We start from the raw sequence: 22090 nt of genomic DNA, 5'->3' as shown, positions 1-22090 counted from the left end.
TTAAACAGAAGTATTTTGCTGAAGAGTCAATCTGAACTTGGCTGTCAGTATTGTTCTACTTTCTATGTAAAGGTAGTTCTCCACTACCAATTGAGAATATTTTCTTTTGTGTTGCAGTGAAAAGAAACAGGGAATGCTGATAGATGGCTCCACTTCTGCACTTTCTCCCCATCTATCCTTCTTGAAGAGGTTTTAACCAACTGGTTTTAACATTGCAGTCATACAAATCCTCCCATCAATTTTCAGCAATACCAGTTAGATTTTATTTATCCTCTTAAATGAGTAGTTTCTGTTCTTCCGGGGTTTGTTTATGCAGACTCGTGGCATTGATGTAAGGATGTTAAAGAACTACTTTGTGTCATGTCCTGTGGTGTTTTACTTAATTTTGTTTTTACCAGTATGAATTTGTGCTAAATGACGGTACTAAATTATTCCCTCCTTTCACTCTTACTGTTCTTAATGTAAACTCCTCCTTAATCTAGTCAGATTAGTCCTAAAATGATTTATTGTCAGTGGGAGGCCATGCAAACCATGCAATTCTTTTTGCTCAGAAGGTAAAGAACTCATGCTCCATGTAAGCTAAGCTGTCTGTAATTTAACTAGCCAGAGATTTGCTTTCAGTTTGCAGGCTTCCATCTTTCTTTGTTCCTGGGATTACCCCTACATTCTTTGTATTTATAAAAAAAGTTTAACTAGCAAACCACTTTAAATATTATCTAACTATTCCCAGGCAAGGATATTTGCAAATCAGTCAACCATGGCTGTGAACATGCTTGTGTTAATGTTGGTGATTCATTTGTGTGTAACTGTCAGGACGGATTCCTGCTACGAGAAGATGGAAAAACATGCAAAAGTAAGTAGTCTGATATTTATCAGCATACTTTTTATCTGTGGCTTGTGCTTGTGTAGAAATGCATTAACCAGCAAGAGCTGTCATCTGTTTTCAGATAAAGATCTCTGCAAATCAGTCAACCATGGCTGTGAACATGTTTGTGTTAATACTGATGATTCGTATATGTGCAAATGCCATGATGGGTTCCTACTGAGAGAAGATGGGAAAACCTGCAGAAGTAAGTAGCATGAGAACTTAATTTGATGAATTACACATACAATCGAGGCCTCTGCTGCTCTATGTTGACTACCAACTCTTCTGTTTGCAGACAAGGATGTTTGCAATTCGGTCAACCATGGCTGTGAACAAGTTTGTGTGAATACTGAAGATTCCTACATCTGCAAGTGTCATGAAAAATTCATACTGAAGGAAGATGGAAAGACATGTAGATGTGAGTAGCCTGAGCTATAGAAGTATGTTTCTATTTGAGGCTTTTATGTGTTGTGACTGTGAGTGTTTGCACGTGTGTATGTTTGTGATTTCCAACTATCTGAGCTGGTTAATAAAAGATACCATCTCTCCCTAACGTACCTCACCTCACAAACTCCATCCACTCTTCTCAGATAAAGATGTCTGCAACTCAGTTGACCATGGCTGTGAACATATTTGTGTTAATAATAATGATTCCTATATCTGCAAGTGTCATGAGGACTTCATACTGAGGGAAGATGGGAAAACTTGTAGGAGTAAGTTGTTTAATCTTTGTTTTGTACTTCCTGATCTGTTAATGAAACACACTATGCAACAGTAGTGTGTTATTCGTGTCTTTAATCAACTTCATGGAAGTGAGCTCCTTCATGGAAGATTATTTCCATAATTTTTACATTTTGTGAAAGTTATTTACCTAGGTAACTGTGCTAAATATCATTTTCATTATTCCAAGGTAAAAATATCTGCAAAACAGTCAACCATGGTTGTGAACATGTCTGTGTTCCAACTGGCGATTCATACACATGTCAGTGTCACAAAGGATTTATATTGAGGCGAGACAGGAAAACATGCAGGAGTGAGTAGCTGAAACTTTTATGGGGAATATGTTTTTCAGTCATAAAAAAAAAAAAAACAGACTTAATTTCACTCGAAGCTTGTACATGCTCGTTGTGCATTTGAGGAATGGTCTAATAAGGAAATTCTCTTAACAATTCTCAGATAAAGACCCATGTAAATCCATTGACCATGGCTGTGAACACGTGTGCATTAATAATAACAATTCATACAGCTGTCAGTGCCATGAGGGTTTTGTTCTGCGACCAGATGGGAAAACATGTCGAGGTAAGTAACTCAGTATGTCTGTCAGCCACTCTTCTCTGGCATTGCTACATAAACAAACAAAGTCATTATACTCCTTTGTCATACAGTCTTCAAATATCATGCTTGGAGTCTTTGAATGTATAAATATTAAATAGAATACATATGAATATTTCAATTTTTTCTAGATAAAGATGTCTGCAAATCAGTTGCCCATGGTTGTGAACATATTTGTGTTAATAATAACGATTCATACATCTGCAAATGCCAGGAGGGATATGTACTAAAAGAGGATCAGAAAACATGCAGAAGTAAGTACATTTCATTTAGAAAGCATTTGTTTCTTTGATTTCTAAAATTACTCACTTCAAATACCTTACTTAAAAATATGTTTCACTTCAAAAACGGTATACTATTTGAAAGCATATGTGAGTGTGATGGAAAATGTCTTGAACAATCAACTTGATGCTCTTGTAAGCAAGAAACAATTGGAACAAATTGGAACAGTTGTTTTGGTATAGCATCAAGTATGATAATAATTCTTTCCAAACATCAGGAAAAAAGCCAAAGTGAAATTTTATTGTCAAGGAATGTGCACTTTAATCAGATTCGTTTACTGTGGAGTTTTTATCTTTATGTACTCCATTTTAAAATATCATTAATTCTATTTGCTTATCTTCTAACATGACATGCTTAGAGTATGACATGCATTTATCTCATCACCCCTTAATACTTGGAGGAGAAATTCTTCTACTGGAACTCAGTAAAAACACTTATTCTGCAAAAATGGATGCCTTAGCTGGGGAGACTGTTACTACCAAAAGAACGGTAACGTGTTCATGGCTGATCTCAACCCTAACTAGAACTATTCACCATGAACTGCTGCCCTATCTTGACTTATGCAATGATACTGAGGTGGTTCTGATATTCCCATTCATTGCATTTCCATCACCTTAGTACCTGTGACACATCTTTTCCTCAAATGACTGCAGAAAGGAATTCTTGGACAGCAGTTTTACAATAGAGCTATTGTCTAAGAAGAAAAGTACAGGCTTTAAAGCTGAAAATTCCTTATTCCTACGCTGACTTAGTAAAGACATTTTCAGTTATTTCTGCTGCACGATTCTCTCTTGTATAGTGCTTACAGCACTCTTTATACAAAGATCAGAGATGAGTGGAGGTCAAAGTTCATTTGGTCCAGACTAAGATGCAAATCTTCCGTTCCTTAGTATGGCAAATTCTCCCTGGAAGTGACACTGATCAAATAGGAGTTGAGCATCTCTGCAGCCAGCCCCACAAAGCACAAAGCACATTAGTCTATGCCTGCTGGAGGCTATTGCTTTCCAGAATAAAAAACCACCTGGCAGAACCACTCTGCAGCTTTGAAGATATTCTCCAGTCCCTAAATTCCCTAACCTTGTCACGGATGCACGGTGCCTACAAACTGCTCTGATTTTGCGTGTGCACTTGCCAGAAAGTATAAAAGCTCCAAATTTGTCAGTCTCCTGACAAGCCCCCAGCTTTAATGGGTTGTCGTGGCTTAACCCCAGCCGGTAGATAGGACCATGCAGCTGCTCACTCACTCCTGCCGCTTGGGGCTGAGGAGAGAATTGGAACAGTAAAAGTGAGAAAACTCATGGGTTGAGATGAAGACAGTTTAATAGGTAGAGCAAAAGCTGCACACGCAAGCAAAGCAGCACAAAGAATTCAATCACTGCTTCCAATCGGCAGGCAGGTGCTCAGGCCTCCCCAGGAAAGCAGGGCTCCATCACGCGTAATGGTTACTTGGGAAGACAAACGCTGTAACTCTGAATGTCCCCTATTCCTTCTTCTTCCTCCAGCTTTACATACTGAGCATGATGTCATATGGTATGGGATATCCCTTTGGTCAGTTGTGGTCAGCTGTCCCGGCTGTGTCCCCTCCAAACTTCTTGTGCCCTCCCAGCCTGCTCACTGGAGGGACAGTGGGAGGACCAGAAAAGGCCTTGATTGCTCAGCAACAACTAACACCACCAGGTGCTATCAACTCTATTTCTCATCCCAAATCCAAACTATAGCAATACACCAGCTGCTAGCAAAAAAGTTAACTCCATCCCAGCTGAAACCACAACATAGGTAAACCATAAAAGGTTAATTTCAGCAATACATAAGCCTTCTAATTACAAGATTGTTACCATTACAAGCAAAATAAACTTATATAAACAATTCAGATGCATGTTTAGCAGCCAGGCACATTTCTAGCATTTACTCTCTCACCTATAGTTTTTTACCTGTTTTTCTGCCACTAGAGGTTTACGTTTGTGCTATAAAAAACATGTGCATTGTCTGAATTTCATCTCCAGACTTGAACCTCATCCTAAGCTCTAGGGCAGGCTACCTAACCCTTCTCTTCTTGCTCAGCCTTCCGCAAGCTTTGTTTTTTGCCTCACTGTTCCCTGCCATTCTAAATATGACTCCTAGATTTTCACCTTATATACAAGTGTGGCTTTACTGACTCATTTCTTTGTACCACCTTTACCTTTTTGCTACTTCTGCAGCACAAATGCAGCTCCAGTGATTCTCTTCCACATCTTTCAGTGCTGGTCATCTACACAAATGTAAAATTACCATAATGGCTTATCCCTGGAAAAAAAATACGGCAGGTCTGTCTCTATATCCTAGCTTTGTTCTTGTTACACAATTCTCTCCACTTAACAGTCATTCTTAAAATTTGATGATTGTTGCTGTATTTTTAAGAGTTGTAGTATTCTGCAAAGTAGTATGTCTCGGTAAGTATTCACTGTGATTACATTTTTGTTAAACTCTTGGTCATAGGCACACTCTTAGCTTTTGATATAGACTGTACAACATATCTTCAGACACACTGGCAAAGGTGGATGAGCCAGGAACAAGGTACTCCAGTTGATCTCTGAGTTTATGCAGTCCCTGGGTATCTAGGTCCCTCCTTCAGCTTTGTGCAGTTTTTTCATGATCTGAATGCTCTGCTGCTTATTTCACAGGGTGCACCGAAGGCCCAGTTGACCTGGTGTTTGTGATTGATGGATCAAAAAGTCTCGGAGAGGATAATTTTGAAATTGTAAAACAATTTGTCTCAGGAATTTTGGACACACTTGAGATTTCACCCAAAGCTGCTCGAGTTGGTTTGCTTCAGTATTCCACTGAAGTTCGCACAGAGTTTACGCTAAAGCAGTTCAGCTCAGCCAAAGACATGAAGAAAGCTGTATCACAAATGAAATACATGGGGCGAGGTTCCATGACAGGACTGGCTCTGAAGCAAATGTTTGAGAGAAGCTTCACAGAAACAGAAGGAGCAAGACCATTATCAGCAAATGTCCCTCGAATCTCCATTGTGTTTACGGATGGACGAGCCCAAGATGAAGTCTCCGAGTGGGCTGCTAGGGCAAAGCGAAATGGTAAGTGGAGATGTTTTTTACTCATTTTAAAAGGCAAATAGTTAGAAATAAGATATGGTAATAGTATGGATATGCTACAGTATGTGCTAATCAAGAGAGCATATGCCATAGCAGTCTGGCTAGTACAGTGACCACTGTAGCAGAACATGAGATCTTTGGTGTTCACAGGAGCCTTTGCTACAAGGCATGTATGTCATCCCTAGTGCAGGACCCATGATGAGTGTCTCACCACTGGGGTTCCGTGCCATCCACAGGTAGTGGTACTACCCACCTTGCATGCCATGCAGTACCCTGAATATATCCACTAACGGTACACATTTGATACAGAGATTTGGGAACACTTGGAACTTCCTAAAAAATTTTAAGAAAACTATAAAAAAAAACCCAACCTGTCTCTTCAAAGTACAGAAATCTATTCTCTTGAGAAATACTATGGTAATAGTATAGCCAACAACACCAAGCTGTGAGCGGTCAACACGCTAGAGGGGAGGGATGCCACCCAGAGGGACCTGGACAGGCTGGAGAGGTGGGCCTGTGCAAACCTCATGAAGTTCAACAAGGCCAAGTGCAAGGTCCTACATGTGGGCCGGGGCAATCCCATGCACAAACACAGGCTGGGCAGAGAATGGACTGAGAGCAGCCCTGAGGAGAAGGACTTGGGGGTGTTGGTGGATGAGAAGCTCAATATGAGCCAGCAATGTGCGCTCACAGCCCAGGCGGCCAATCGTATCCTGGGCTGCATCAGAAGTGTGGCCAGCAGGTCAAGGGAGGGCATTCTGCCCCTCTATTCTGCTCTCCTGAGACCTCACTTGGAATAGTGTGTCCAGCTCTGGAGCTCTCAACATAAGAACATGGACCTGTTGGAGCGGGTCCAGAGAAGAGCTAGGAAGATGAGCAGAGGGCTGGAGCACCTCTCCTATGAAGACAGGCTGAGAGAGTTGGAGTTGTTCAGCCTGGAGAAGAGAAGGCTCCGGGGAGACCTTACAGCAGCCTTCCAGTATCTGAAGGGGGCCTACAAGAAAGCTGGAGAGGGACTTTTTGCACGGGCATGTAGTGATAGGACGAGGGGGAATGGCTTCAAACTGGAAGAGAGTAGATTTAGATTAGATATCAGGAAGAAATTTTTCACTCTGAGAGCGGTGAGGCACCAGAACAAATTGCCCAGGGAAGTTGTGGAGGCCCCATCCCTGAAGGTGTTCAAGGCCAGGCTGGATGGGGCTTTGAGCAACCTGGTCTAGTGGGAGGTGGCCCTGCCCATGGCAGGGGGGGTGGAACTATATGATCTTTAAGGTCCCTTCCAACCCAAACCATTCTATGATTCTAATTGGTTATGTTATATTTTCTGTTACACATTATTTTGTATTTTTAGTCAATTTTATAGTGCTGATGGTGTTCTGGAAGGAAAATAGGTCCTCTTTACAAAAGGATATAGCTGTAGTGCTGTCTGTCTTTCTGTTTCTGTGTGCCTTATGAGATGGTATGCTGAAATGTAACTGAAAACTAGTGATTTTTAATTTAGAATTAGAATTCAGTCAGGGCAGAAATCCATCCTCTAGGACACCTGTACCAGAAATCAAAAACTTTTCAGCTGTTTAGCAGAGTCAACTGAAAATTTTCAAAACTTTTCAAGAAAATAAAGGATCCCTTTTTTCTTCGCAAAACATTTTCTATTTTATGAGAAACTGCTTTAAGAACCATAGCTGATAGCCCATAAAACAGAGAAAACAGCCAGACTTTAGAAGATGCTGCACATTTTTCTGTTCCTGTTTTATTGACTTGATATATCAATCGTAACTTGATACATGGTTAGTATAGCACTGGTCAGGACTGATACCTCTCTGTAAGGAGAACAGGGAAAAACATCCAAGCATATAAGAAGAGCATGTGCTAATAAGGATGCCATTACAATGAGATAAAAACAAAGTGGTTTTTAAAATATTAAAAACAAACCCAAAGATTTATACACTAACTAGTGAGAGCTGGGAAAACACATGGAGGATTTACAGGACTGAAGAAGGAAAGAAGTACAAGCCAACCTTGCTTACTTGCTGAACGAAACCTCAGCTCCGGACTGCTTACACTGATATTTGTAATGCTACAAGCCAAATCCATCCCCTGTGTAATTGCAGCATAGGCAATGTAGTAATGCTGAATATGAAATTGGCCTTGAATGCTTTATCAGTGATATCTCCAAGTCTTTAAAAAGCAACAGACCTCAGCATGACTGGTCCATTCATTAAACTGACTCAGCTTCTGGTGAATGTTTTACTTTCCTGGCTAAAGTGCAATGGTCGGCAGATTCATGACGAAAAGTAAGGAGATGCTTACGTTAAATGTTAGAGAGTTGGAAAATGTGTATTTTATGATGTTATCAGGCCCGGGATTCTTCAGCAAAAAGGTTAGTGTTGCAATTCAGTGAGCCTGTAGCTGTTATTACCACATGATAATAAAGAGTTATCAAACCTCGTCATCCTGTTTTATCCAGAACTAATCAGCTGAGAAGGCAGCTTCTGCTCTTGAATCTTACAAAAGAGCTTGAAATACTATGAAGCTAATAGTTGTGTTATGAATAACAAAAATCAGTAATAGTTGTGGACGCTTTCTAAGCCAGAACTGAGGTAAAGAGAAGTGTTGTATCAGAACATACGTTCACAATAATAAAAAAATAACGGCTGACAAGGGGGATATTGAAGATCACTAAGTTTTGTTTTCATTGTTTGTTTAAAATCTGCCCAGCGAGGGGGCTGTGAACCACTTCCTCCTTCCCTGCTTTCAGAGTGAAGAAAACTACAAATCCTCATTTGCTTTCTCCCTAGCACCTCAGCTGGGGAAATTCATGTCCCAAGCATCCCTGTTGTAAAGCTCTTTCTCTCGTAGCCCTGCAAATAATTTCTTTTCCCCTGTTCTTACCCTCGTGGGTCTGGGTGCCTTTGCAGTGCCTCCCAGCCCACTAGTGTCCCTTCGAGTGCAAGAATCTGGTCTCAAGGTGCTCTGAGGATTTCAATGAAACACTAGGTTTTTATATTATTCTAAAAAAATTACTGCCATCTTTCAGGATTCTGCCCCCTTTGCTAATACATAACAGGTCTTCCTATCAACCCAGTAATTAGCATTACTGCACACACCCTACATATACAGACACACACAAACCAGGAACTTCCAGTGCAACTGAAATCTTGTGTGATTCTCTTGGATGTTTTGCAGTGCTCTTTCTGGCTTCATTTACTATCAGTAGTGGCCAGGCAACTGTCATCTCTTTAACTTAAAAACTGTTAAATTACAGCAAAGCAGTGAGTTTCTGCACGTCTCTCAATAATTAAAGCACATTAAGCCTGTTCAAAACTGATTTTGAAGTTACACAGCATATACATTTCTTGTGCTCTCTCTCTAAAGTGACTAATGCTCGTATTTTCCTTTCATGGAGGAGCAAGGGTTTAGAACTGCTGATGTAATAATTATGTGCAATTTCTTTTAAATCTAGGTATAATTATCTATGCCATTGGAATAGGAAAAGCAATTGAGGAAGAACTGCTGGAAATTGCTTCGGAGCCATCATATAAACATCTCTTCTATGCTGAGGATTTCACAGCTATGGAGGACATAAGTGAAGAGCTAAGAGCCCAAATCTGTGAAGGTAAGAGTGTTTCACTTTCATTGAGACAGAAGAGGAATTAATGCTTATAGATTTTTTGCAGGCCTAAAAGGACAACTAGTGTCATACCATAGGTCATAGATCATTGGTGTCAAACACGGCAAGGCGTAAGTCCCTCATGGTAATTTTTCTGTCCTTTAATATGTGAGGAATATCTACCCTTAACCTATCAGGAGGTAAAGGTACATAATAATTGTCTTTCCCTTAATTTCATAAAGGTTGCATAAAATGCACACTTCTGTAGCCAGAAGAATCAATTGCTCCCTCCTCTTTCTTTTCCTACAGTTAAGTCAGGCATGCACTGAACCCCACCCCGCCAAAGAAGCATGATCTCCTTCATTAGGAATGTGGGAAAATAATCAGGGATTTGTAATGGCTTAATGAGAATAAAAATTACTCCTAAGACCAGTGGCAAAAACCTAAACCACAGCAAAACAGATCATCAAGAGCTGTTGTGCATATTTATAGAAGACTAAAAATAGTTCACCTAACACATTCACAGCTATAAAGAGTGGTCTCAGTTATGCACAAATATGGCAGGTTTGTGCCAGAAAGCACCCTTCCTCACTCTGGCACAAACAGGCTTTTTATAAACAATCCCAGCTGAAATTTTGTAAGGGGAAGGGGGAATGTGAGCTGGGACAAAAGCTCTTCAGCCAGAGCAAGGACAGGACTCAGTATTATTTGTACATTGAAGTTGGTACCTGAAGCAAAATTCAGAAGTGTCAATGTGAATAATACTAGTCAATAGCACTAGAATTGTTCAAGATTATTTAATTTTCACTATCTTTTATTTGGTTGTTTTTCTTGGAATTAAATGCAAACAGCTTTTATTTTCTTCCTTAACATTACTGTGTAAAATTGGCTGGCAAGCAGCAGTGCATTTCTTCCGCATACAGATGTCAAGAAAGAATGTGAGAATGTTTCCTAGCTGGTATATCTTTTGTGATTCTCTCAGTCCTAAGAAGTCCTAGTTTCATCTTTCTGAAATTCAAAATACTATGACAGCATGAAACCAAGTCTATTAAATTAACCTTCTTATTAGGCAGATAATCTGCTGATGACAGCATGTCATCTTAAAAGCGTGGGGAGACGCCAAAGCAAAAACTTTCTGGCAACTGGTATAATAATTCTCACTCATTAGCAAACCCCAGAGCTCGGTGATGGAAATGCATCCTTCAGGTACCCACAGCAGTGTTTAGCAACCACGATTTTTTTTTTTTTTTTAACTACATTATTACGTTACTTATGAAAAATAAGTAAGTCCTGCCCCTTTGTGGCAGTTTCTAGACTACACCTCTAGTAAGCGGGCAGAGCTGGTGCCTCTCAGCTTCTGTCTCCTCCTCCTCTCTCACCAACAGGCAATGCCTCACACCTGTGAACCGAGGACTGACCCAGCCTTGTTTTGCTGGACACTCCAGGACTACCTATTGCTCATCAACTCACTCCACCAGAAATTCTGCTTTCAAGCCTGTTACACAAGCTCATTTTTTTCCCTGTTTTGGTTTACAGCCTTAATTATTTCCCTCCTTTGCAACAGCAGTAATTTCATTTTTACTCAAGCCTTAGTCCTTAGCTGAGGACTTCTGAGGCTCCAGCCTGCGAGGGCAGTGGGAGACCCTCTGAACCTCATGGACTCCACTGACAAAGCCTCTCATCCCCAGTCCCACCTGTGGATGGGCTGCATGTTTCCAAGTAAAGCAGAATCCCTCCAAATCTCTTTTGGGATAAGGTTTTTCCTTTTATTCTGCAAGAAAGCATCAGCTTTGTAGAACAGCTGCTGACGGGTATTAATTATTTTTTTTTTTTTTACTACTAGTCATGAAGAATAAAATGGCTTTCTCTTTTGCCTCTTTTTATTTTTTATTTTCAGTCAGAAGGTTCCCATTCATTGCTTTGGTTAATGTTCATTTCTTATCTGACTGGAAGCATTAACGAGGCTACAGCATATCTGACTGGAAGCATTAACGAGGCTACAGCAATGTCATACGTAATATGCACTCATCATGATTGCCTCTTCACCCCTGTTCTGAGCATGTGCACTATGGAAGCCTTTAATTACATGGTCCCATACTATTTTTGTCCCAAGACCCCAGCCCTGATCAGATGACAGTACTCAGCAACCTGCTGGTTAACATTCTGTTCTCCTTCCAAACTGCGGATCATTTTCACTGCTGCGAATAGTCTGCCACTGCTTTTGAAGACATGTATTTTTGAAGACACTTTCTCACAGGCTTTTCCTAACAAAATACTTAGGTTTTGTTAGAAAACAGAATACTAAAACCAAACACTCAACTTTAGCATTGTTTCCCAACAAATTCAAAGATCTATGTTCACTGCACTGACTTCACCAAGTGACTTGGGTTTAGCAGCCTCTGTTGCTACTTGTCTGATTATTCACAGCTTTACAGAGGTGATGACGTCAGAAATCTTTGGGCCCAAACCAGTTTCTGAAGCCTGAAGAGGAGTTTCCATAATGCCCAATTCCCATCCCAAGCTGGAGACCTTCTGTCACATTTCTGCCTCTGCATCTATCAGTCTTCTTTCCCGTCCCGTGTATCTGAATCCCAATTACTTGTCTATACCAGCCCAGTGTCCACAGCTCAAACTTTTCAGGTCAGTTCCTCTGCTCTTCCAAAGACAGCCTCTAAATTTCTAGAGCAAGCCATTACTCAGGGTCAAACACTCAAGTTTCATCTTACCTGTTTCTTTCCTCCTACGCTGGAAATCTCACCATCTTTGTTCCCAGTTGATCATTCTTCTGCTAGACTCCTCACCCAGTTTGTTTAATTCCTTACCTCATGATCGCATCCCACACCTCTCTGCACTGAACTCTTCTCAAAAATCTGTGTTCTTTCCATCAGCTGGTTCCACACAGACTTTTTGATATATATATTTCAGTGGGCAGAACTACACTCTGATCTTCTTACTCAACCACTAATCTCTGTTCATTGCCCATTCCTCACGCTCAGGCATTCCAGCCCCCACACAGAGGATCTCATCTCCTTCCCAGTGCAACTTAGCACAGCTGCATATTGCTACACATCTGTCAAAATCCACTGGACCAACACAGATCCCAATAGCTGTAACAAACCTGTGGGGCCCAGAAGTATCTTCCACATCTCTACTGCGTCTTCACAGCACATTAGGAGAGTTTGCACCATCACCTTTTACCCTCACGCATTCACATTCAGTGAAGGAACTCTTGTGTATATTTGCAGGGAGTCCCAAATGCTCCATCCACTCCCCTGGCATAGCTGATCAAGTTGTGCCGTTGTTACGTGTATGTTCTTCAGCTCTTCTGGGCCATTAAGGGCTCCACAGTTAATTGAAGGTGAAGCATTTATTTTCTAGAAAAGAAACGATTCTTAAGGAAGCAAAGCTGCCTCTACATTACCCTCTTGCGGCAAGAAAGGGATACTGCACAGAATGACTCCTGTGGTGGTGATACCTACATATAAAACAGCTTTTCATTTCTCTCTAGACACCCTTTGACTAAAAAGATAGGTATGTGGAGCCTGAAATAAATTCCCACATTTTAAAGGCTGTTTCATGAATTAGAAACTTGTCTTTTTGCTTAGAACTGTAGTGCATCAAATAAACTCTACTGCACCCCTCTCACCTAAACACTCCCAACTCCCAGATCAATGTTTCCCATTATTAAGGGGAAAACTGAAGGAGAACAAGAAATTTCTTCCTTCTCCAAGCACTTTTTATTCTTATTCAGTTCATCCCAAAGGACTGATGGATGACAATGAAACATGCAAGAATTTTTTACTGAAGGAGACAAAGTAGGTTGCTGTAATTTCAGATTGCTTCACTACTATTAATCTATTCGTAAAGCACTTCTGGTTTAGGAAGAGTTCCTCCGATAGTATGAGTTGAAGGGCGAGTCCTGGGGTTTCCATCAACTGCACAGGTATGAGGCATTCTCCATATATTATGAGACAGAGAGAAATGCTAAGGTACTGGTAAGTAACATCTCCATTTCTAGGGAGTGTGAACATTTTTATTGCTCCTTTTGTGATGTCATTTCCTTTGGCAATTTCTTTCTACCAGCCTTGAAAGAGTCAGCTCACCAGCAAGATCCAGCATCTGCGAGGTCTCATAAGACTGGTCCACAGCCTTCAGGTTGGCTGTTTTAATTCAGTGTCCTGCTGTCTCCCCAGATCGTTGCTAAGTTGCCTCTTCATGCTGCCTTCTGTAGAGAATCCTAACAATTCATCTAAGAGAGATTTGTTTGTCCCGTTCCCCTTCCTGCCACACTCCTTTCTGCTATTCCAGTCTGCTTTCTACAAAAAAATTCAAGATCCACTGTAACAAATGCATGGCTGCATACTTCTTACCCCATCCAAACAAATTACTTCATGGGGAAACTTGTATTTCAACACTGTGCTTGATGCTTTAAAGCATGTTCAGCTTTCAATCGCTTCTATTTCTCATAGGAACCTCCACAACTCCCTTTCAGTTCTGCAACCCACAACTTAAATCCTGTAGACAGTAAATGCAGCCCAATGGCTTGGGTCCTTCATATCTTTGTAGTGAGATTACTCACTAATTAAAGGAGAGCTCAGTGCATGTGAGTAGAAAAAAAAGAAAACTGTACGATTAAGTGAAGTGGGTTTGATTTTTAGACTTTTGGGGGGTTTCCTGCAGGACCTGAATCAACCACAATAGCCATCACAGATGTCATTGCCTGTCCCAATCTTGCAATACACCACAAGTATCTTTTTGAAGACAGTCACACTCACTCAACAAGAACAACAGGTAATCAGGTGACCTTTGTTTAGAATAATCCAGACTGCTTTTTGAATATATAGGCCTAAGTGTTGTGTGCTATTTTCCAGTATTTGCAATGTCTGCCCCAGAGCATTCCTTTGGATGTTGACTTGTTTTGAGAATAGGAAGCTGTGTTAAACCTGCTCTGCATTTATAAGTCCTTGTCATTTCCTCCCCCATCCCATTTGATTTATTCAGCATTTAGTCTATGCTTGACTGTTTCTGTTTTTCAGCAAAAGCTTCAAAAGATAAAGACCAGTGCAAATGTGAAAACCTTGTAACATTCCAGAACTATGCAACCAATGAAGTAAGAAAACTCACCCAACGATATATCCTTTCAGAGTAATTGTTTCTTACATATAAGACAAGGGGGGGCAGGTTAAAAGAAACTGTAACACAAAGTCTAAGCTGTCTCCATAGCTCAAATCCATCTACTGTAATAAGAAGCTAAACTACTTGATAGATAATGTTAATCTCCAAGAAGCAAGGTTTTCAAGACTTCAAATCTGTCTCTCCTTCATAGAAGGGACCAAAATATTAATAACGATGTTAACTTTTAATAATCCCTAACAGTAAACACCTTCAGGGACAGCAAAGAAGTGACAGCTCAAATTCATGACTAACACTCTTTGCTTTGGGTTAGTTCTTCAGATGGTACCAAAATAGCATTTACTGGCTACAGTAGTCACAATACAGGAGATGCTTCCCTTCCTAACTGCCTGGTGAAGCACCAGATGCAGGGAGTCATTTAAAACAATACTCTAAATGAAGAGGAATTCAGAGGACTGAGGTCAGATTAATTTTGCATAAGCAAATATGGAGATAAAAATTAGGTAAGTGCAGATCAATAGCATTTCCCCACACACACGTTTGTCTTTTTGAGGGAGCAGTTAGTACAGTAGCTTTTACGCTACCTGGAACATCCACCAGATGTCTCAGGAGAAAACTGCAGCAAAATAGCAATACAACTTTCTGCACTACTTTGCATCATGCAGTATTTATGCAGCAAATTCCTGTATTTTCCCTCCATGAAAGCTGCTTCCACCTGATCAAATAAATAGTAAGAAGACATCACATCTTCTATTTCAGTTTTTTAACTGTGTTCATGATCAATAAGCACTTATTTTCCACACAGAAGAGTGCGGTGATGCCAACAACTCATAATAGTGTACTTCCTAGACAAGAACTTCAGACTGAGGAACCTGTGGAGTTAAGTCTGTCCAGAGCCAGGCTAACAGAGCCCTCAGTGGTGGTGACAGCAGGCAAGACCACAGAGGGCTCTTAACCTGACACAAAATAATTGCCTACCAGGTCAGGCCTTACCTCCAGCTATTCAGCGTAACTACAGCAGCCAGCTTCACTATATATTCCACCTTCCCAGGTGAATCCTTCAGCAGTTAGCTTAAGGTATCATGTTCTGATCACTCGATTATCATTTTAAGTTATTCCATGCAAAGTAGAATTACTTCCATGAAGGGGGAAATCCATTGCATAAAGTTATTGCTAGATGCTTCAAATGCTCATCAACGTTTATACATCTCTGAAGGGACTTCTCCAAGTGACTTTGGAGAAAAATCTCTAGGTGATTTCCCATATCCTTTAGCGTGTTATCCAGACACATGCCGTTCCAACCTAGATACTGACAAGACCACTCCTTCCCCCTTCAGCAGAAGCCTTAGACTCTTTTAATGGGATCTCCTGCAGCTGGGTTATGAGGAACTCTGAGCCTACTCAGAATCATAGAAAACAGGGCTTAGCAACATGTGCTTTTTTGCTCTACAATTTGAGCAGGGAACCCTGTGATTTTTTTTTCAGTGTGCCTGAAACCTACCCTAACCAATCTCTAACAGCCCCTTGTCAAAGATCCCGCTTTTCTATGCCCAGTTGTCCATTTTTCCTTGTCTAAGACCTCAAAACACTACAATCAAGGCACTAGACAAAACAAGCAAAGAGTCTGGTGGAGGAAGTTAGTCCTTTTAAGGTGGGCTCTCAGTTCTCTCTTGATGCTAGGTCCCCTCTTCCTCTCAGATTCCCCTACCTCCAGCCTTACCATGGCTCTTGGAGAGGTGGTTAGCTAAATGGTATTGATCCAACCTCCTCCTGCAGCAGACATAGCACTCCTGTCAGGTGGAGGCGCTTATCAGGAAAGCAATGCTGTAAACTGCTTTGCATTGCTCCAGCTTCTTACTCTCAGTGGACCAAACCCCTAGATACCACAGACCTTCTTGTGCCCTACTCTACATCTGTCTGGAAACCACTGGTTTTGTAAACAGTACCCTATGCTACACCACCATAGGGCAAGAATATAACATCATGAGTGGACATTCTTACTGCAGTCATGGAGCTCCGTACAGTTTTATTATCTACTGGTCGCTTACATGTAGTTTTCCATGTGATTAAGTGAAATATTTGTTAAACAGCATTAACTAGGATAAATATTTAGCTTCCCCTTTAAAATAGAGGAAAACAGAGTTTTCAGAACCACGGCCTTTTTAATAAGCTGCAGCCTGAACTCGATGTCAAGGTATGCCCGTTAATGAATGGCACTTCACACAGCTTTCTCGACTCAGCTGATCAAAGCAGAACAAGAAAATACAGGGGAGTGTTATATCAGAAACTACTGGGAGTCAAAGAGGGTAAGAAAGAGCAGAAACAAGAACCTGTAGCAATCAGGCAGATGACACTTTTTCTATTAATTCATGCTATCAGTAGCTGTCTTTCCTTAACTTTTGTCTACTGGAAGAAATGACAAAGAGAATGGAAGACTTGGAAAGCAGGCTAAAATACTGATCAAAATATACTGTATATTTATACATACAAACTTGTCAGACCTATTTTCTTAAACTGGTTCAAAGTAAACCTTGTGTCCGCAATTGAAAAGAGTATTTTGGATCCCTGCATCTATATACTAGGTGGTCTGTCTTTCATTGATTACAGATAAGAAATATTGAAAACTTTATATATATAAACAATTTAGTAACTAGTAAAAATTCTGATTAAGCAGAACTAAACAACTGAAATGAGCTACGCTAAATAATAAAATGCTGTTATTTTTTGAAGTGAAACCTCCATGTTTTGAAGTACTTTGAGGGTATGAATTTATTTGGCTTGCTTTTCTGTACCTCCTTCCTCCACTCACTCTGCCAGTATTTGAAGCACCCTATCTGTGTGGATGTATATAGTTCTACATATACATACGTATGTAAAAACACAAGTGGGACAGCATTCACAGCGATTAGGTTTCACTTATATTCTTCCAACAGTAGACTACGGAAATCAGTTGGAAGTAAAAATGAAAATTTATACATTTGTATTGAAACTGTGAAAGTAAATGAGCAAAGCGGGAAGTCTACTGGGTTATCAGGGTATCAGAATCCGAAGTTTCAAGTACTTTTTCCTCTTACCACATCCAGACCATGTAACTTCTCCCTGCTGTTCTTTGGTCAGCATTCAGCTATTCTGTAACTTCTGAATGCAACCAGTTATTTTTGCTATGAAACCATTCTTCAGGTAATACAACTAGCTGCACACCTGTTTGTCAAACACTAAGATACAAAGCCAGCAAATTACTTCCAGCCATTCTGGCCAACTGAAGTGCCTTGAAGTTATGCTCCTTCCCCTTGGCAGCAACAGCACTCTGCTGCTAGCTTTACTTTCACACAGCAGCATCTGAACTAGCTGTTGAACTCATCCACACCTGTGGCTTAACAGGTACAGACACCAACGCTTCCTCCTTTGCTTTGACACACATTGGTTTGCCTCTTTTGGATAGCACCAAATGGAAATGCAGAGCTTCATCCATTCTATACCAGAAGCACAAGTAGTTGCAGCAGAACTAGATTAAGTGATCTCAGATAAGCTAATGAGCATGCATGGATATGTAACAGCAAGCTTTAAAAGGTACCTCATGCTTTGGCATACTTTGGCAAACAGAACACAAGTTCTGCAAGGATACCAGTACATACTGATTTTCATTAGGTGTTTCTTTTACTGCACTTCAGCAAAGCACTTGCACCTCAATTAATAATCACTAGTAGTAAGGAACATCCTCCAATCAGCGTCTCACACAAAACAGGCACAAATCTGTAAGATACCAATGTCTTCAGCAACAGTGACTTGAGAACACCAATTCATCTGTCTCTAACATAACATCTTCAAAAAATTAAAAAAAAAAAAAGGGAATAATTTAAAGTCAGCTGAGAAGTTAGCTGGCATCTTATTGAAAGTATTGTCTAGCAGCTACCCTATTTACCATGACAGATATATATTCTCTTGGAATGAAAACACAAAGAGGATAATTTGCATTAGTACTTTGTGATTGATATGTAAAAACAGCATGTTTTTTTTTTTTTTAGCGTTAAGTAAACCCTTTGGGGTCCCCCACCGACATCCCAAATTTGCTACTGTATCTCACGTGACAAGTTGGTTTTGCATTAGCACTCCAAAACCAAAAACTAAGGAAGCCCTAACCAGTTGAGATTTGGCACCAGACTCGCCATGATCAAGTGTTACTACTCCACTTACCTCTCAAGATCCACAACCTCTAGAGAAAGAAACAGGCAAGTTTTGTCCTGTGAAGGTTATTTCTAACAGAACAGGAAACACAGCAGTGGTAATGAATCTTCATTTATAGTTTGTTCCCTAAAACCAGCAAAGGTATAATACAATTTTTTTTTTTTTTTAAACAGATCCGTAACCAGTTTTATTGTAGAAATAACACCTTTACAGCATTTACTTCTCACTGGCTTGTTCTGGCATGCTTCTAATGATGTCAGAGTCACCTGTAAAACAAAAATACATTGTTACAAGATGACCCACAGAAAGGTCTGTTTTCAGGAATAAGCCAAAAAGTTAAAAAAAAAAACAACAAAAGCAACAAAACACAACACACTGATTCTACAAATAGAAAACAACTTAAAAGCAATACAAAGACAGTCTGATTAGGAAACAAGCAAGAAATTTTCATGGCTTGATGAAAAAATACTTGTAACTGTATTTTGGTAATCCATACACAGTATTTTCACAGCAATTATGTACCTGTCACTAGCATTTACAAAACCAGTACTAGAGCAACAATCTAGTCCTGGAGGACACAATGCATAGTTTTAATATAGCGAATGTCTAGCCTCCCCTGATCACGAGAATATCAGGACAGCGAGAATTATTCGCATTACATTAGATAGCAATAATATTTACTTGCAGTTTCTTAGCTTGCAGTTAGCTGCCCTCCCCCCCAATCAAACCTAAAAGTTACATTTCGAAAGTTAAGTTTACCGCTAATATTTGAATACAAGCAAGCTAAAATAAAGTTTTCTGAAGAAACAGTGAATTCAAACCAATGTCACTGGGGGAACATTCAGTGAAAGTTATTACAGAAGTCATTAAATCCGTGAGTATGCATTTTGGTCAACAAACAGAAAAAAGGATTGATTCTTCTCTTAGATATTGGAAAGAGGATGAGAAGTCCCTTAATTAGCAGTCTCTATGAGGAACTGGAGCAACTCTGGGAAAAAGTGTGGTACCAAACCATAGAAATTACACACAGATTTACAGTTTTAAAATGTTTAATATAATTCTCAACCCTGGATTAGTATTCACCTGCATATAGGTCATTTTTAGATGTATCACTCTGGGAAGCAGGACGAGTAACAACCTTTTGTCTTAGATTAAGACTAGTCAGACAAGGTCGATGCCCACAGCATTTTGCACCAGCTCATATTCTAGCTGATGGGCTCAGAAACACATACGATAAAGTTGCTTCCCACCCACTGAAACCTCATTACAGATCAAGAGGCAGACAAAATGCACGTTTACAGGGTTTGGCAGTAATGGGACCTATGTGCAAATATATGCAGCAGTAATTCCAGGGTCCAAGAACCTAGGACTCACAAAAAAAACCCCAGGATCTTGGTCAGAGGAAGTTATAATTAAGAATTAAACCCAATGGAAAAGGACAGCAAAGTATGTCATCACCCCTGCATGTTACTTGCTTAGTACTGCTACTCACAGATGAACAGAGGAACCACTGATACATACCCACTTGGTCACTATCCTGCAAGAGACATACCTGGGTCGATGATAGCCAGTGTGCACACTCTGTAGTATTTTCCACACGCTGTGCCCAATTCAATGTTGTTGCCGCTATAATGATGGACACCAGTCTTGGCAAGCATAGCATAGTACTCGATCTCTGATTTTCTGAAATTCAAAACCCAGGTGTTACAGTACTGACAAACAATTTGGATTGACTGTAATACAGCAAGAGCAGTTTTAACTCAAATCACACTTAAACATTACGGTTTCCCTTCCTACCCAGAAAAATACATCTGTTCCTTGCCAGACAACATCACTACTGTGTTGTGGCTCAGAAACCCTTATCCAGAAGTACGCTGAAGGTATGTAACAGCAACTCATTTTTGGAGTGCAAATCCTTCAGGTTGCTCCTACACATGCTCATTTCTACAGGAAAGAAGAGGATTCAGGACTTTCAGACTTCTGAAAGCTTGTAAGTGCTAAGCCAAAGTGCATAAACAATGACCCTTATGCTGATACCCAGTGATAACGCTGATGCCAAAGAGAGATCTGACTGCCACTAGCTGTTAAAGAAATTATGTATTCTTTCTTGAAAGGAAATCTATATTTCCTTCTTTTCCAACTTCCACCAGGAGATTCTAGTGGTCAATATTGTTCCTCAAGCACTTTTGGGATCCCCGCTAACATGCCGCCTACTGTAACAGTGCTGCCATTTCTCAAGCGTCTAATTTTGGTTTTCTGCATTTACGGTTTCCTGAATCTGTCAGTATCCCCTGAAAACTAAATGGGATCAGAAATTCAACAATGAAAATGTAAGGAAGTCAGTAAAGATTTCATTCTCAAAAAAGCAATTTCACTGGCCAGGAACCAAAACTTATAACTTATTTGGACAGCAAATTTTGTGCACTTCAAATATTTTAAATCAGTATCAATTATCAATTTTCCCACTGGTACATTATTTTCCAATATACTGCTTTGAAAAAACACAGGAATTCAGCCACATGCTATCACAGTGTAAAAAGCTTACAATATCTTTGTTAGCACAAACACTTTGGAATACACCAGCAAAGTACTCTGCATTAATAATAGCAATTAACATGAAGCACACATTGTACTTGTACAAAGAACCTGTCTTAGTTTTAAAGAGAACTGTTTTTTCATGCATCTGCTCACCTCAAAGCAGGACAGTTGTTGGCTAAGATGACCAACTTGGCTTTGCCCTGCCGAATCATTTTGAGAGTCTGTTTGTATCCCAGCACATATTTACCACTTTTCATAACCAGCTGCAGCCTAGAGTTTATGGACTCTAGGGACTTTTTCTGAAAAATATGTAGAGAAGCATTACTGTATGTTACTTTACATTTTGCAAAATGGCAGAGAACATAAGAAAATGAAGAAATTCCAAATACAAGCAGTCTTTTAATAACTTCCCTGTAATTTGCAATGCGGAATAAGAAAAGCCAGCCTACCATGCAAGTATGAGAAAGCTTGTGGGCAAGAGGGTTGCTGATACTGTTTTCCCAACTTCATAAAAATATCTCTTACCCTTATATCTTATAAAAGAAAAATACATCTTAAAGCATTGTTACTGATGAACATAGACAGCAGCAACATCTGGATGTTTTTGACAGGCCTTTATCAAAGCTCAGCTAATCAAGTTCAAGTAAATACTACTTCTGCCTTGCAAATCAAAGCCAGGTTTGGAGTACACCTCTTCCTAGGGCACACACTAACAGAGCTACAATGGTTAGCAGAAACAAGTGATCACATGCAATATGAGCTGACATTCCAACAGGACAGTGTGGTGCTGATGACAACAGGGTGCACTTGCAAGGACGAACACCACCATTTAACAACAAACCCATACATACCGGAGCCGCTCTAAGAGAAAGGCAAGAGCATGCCATGAGATGCAAAAGCAGAGCTCCACCCGTACTAGGAACTCAGCACCAGCTGCCCCTTCCTCCACCTAGCACAGAGCCTGTAAGCAGCCCAGGATAACGCACCGGAGGGAGCAGAGAAGCCGGGGGGAGGCGGCCGCAGGGCGCGGCTGGCAGCCTGTGCAAGGAGAGC

At 40.3% G+C, this 22090-nt stretch overlaps 2 protein-coding genes across 2 annotated transcripts in view; one reads left to right on the top strand and one right to left on the bottom strand.

Moving 5' to 3' along the window:
- The window catches only part of MATN2 (matrilin 2), a 66387-nt gene extending 49544 nt beyond the window's left edge, over positions 1-16843 (top strand). The window contains 7 exon segments of the mRNA XM_009891920.1: positions 2329-2451; positions 5140-5553; positions 9035-9187; positions 13265-13336; positions 13862-13972; positions 14218-14313; positions 16722-16843. Of these exon segments, the coding sequence (XP_009890222.1) occupies positions 2329-2451; positions 5140-5553; positions 9035-9187; positions 13265-13336; positions 13862-13972; positions 14218-14313; positions 16722-16774 (1022 nt within the window). The 3' untranslated portion in view covers positions 16775-16843.
- Positions 16844-18594: 1751 nt separating this feature from the next.
- Positions 18595-21331, bottom strand: RPL30 (ribosomal protein L30). The gene is made up of 3 exons (XM_009891835.1): positions 21191-21331; positions 20052-20182; positions 18595-18765 (listed from the first exon to the last, which is right to left on the bottom strand). Exons 1-3 carry the CDS (start codon positions 21292-21294, stop codon positions 18716-18718), a joined length of 285 nt encoding a protein of 94 aa, XP_009890137.1. The 5' UTR covers positions 21295-21331; the 3' UTR covers positions 18595-18715.
- Between the last annotated feature and the right edge of the window lie 759 nt (positions 21332-22090).

This window comes from Charadrius vociferus, unplaced genomic scaffold, assembly GCF_000708025.1.
Source record: "Charadrius vociferus isolate BGI_N301 unplaced genomic scaffold, ASM70802v2 scaffold15, whole genome shotgun sequence".
Taxonomy (NCBI): domain Eukaryota; kingdom Metazoa; phylum Chordata; class Aves; order Charadriiformes; family Charadriidae; genus Charadrius; species Charadrius vociferus.
The sequence above is the reverse complement of the archived record's forward strand: the minus strand, read 5'-3'. Positions and strand labels throughout refer to the sequence as shown.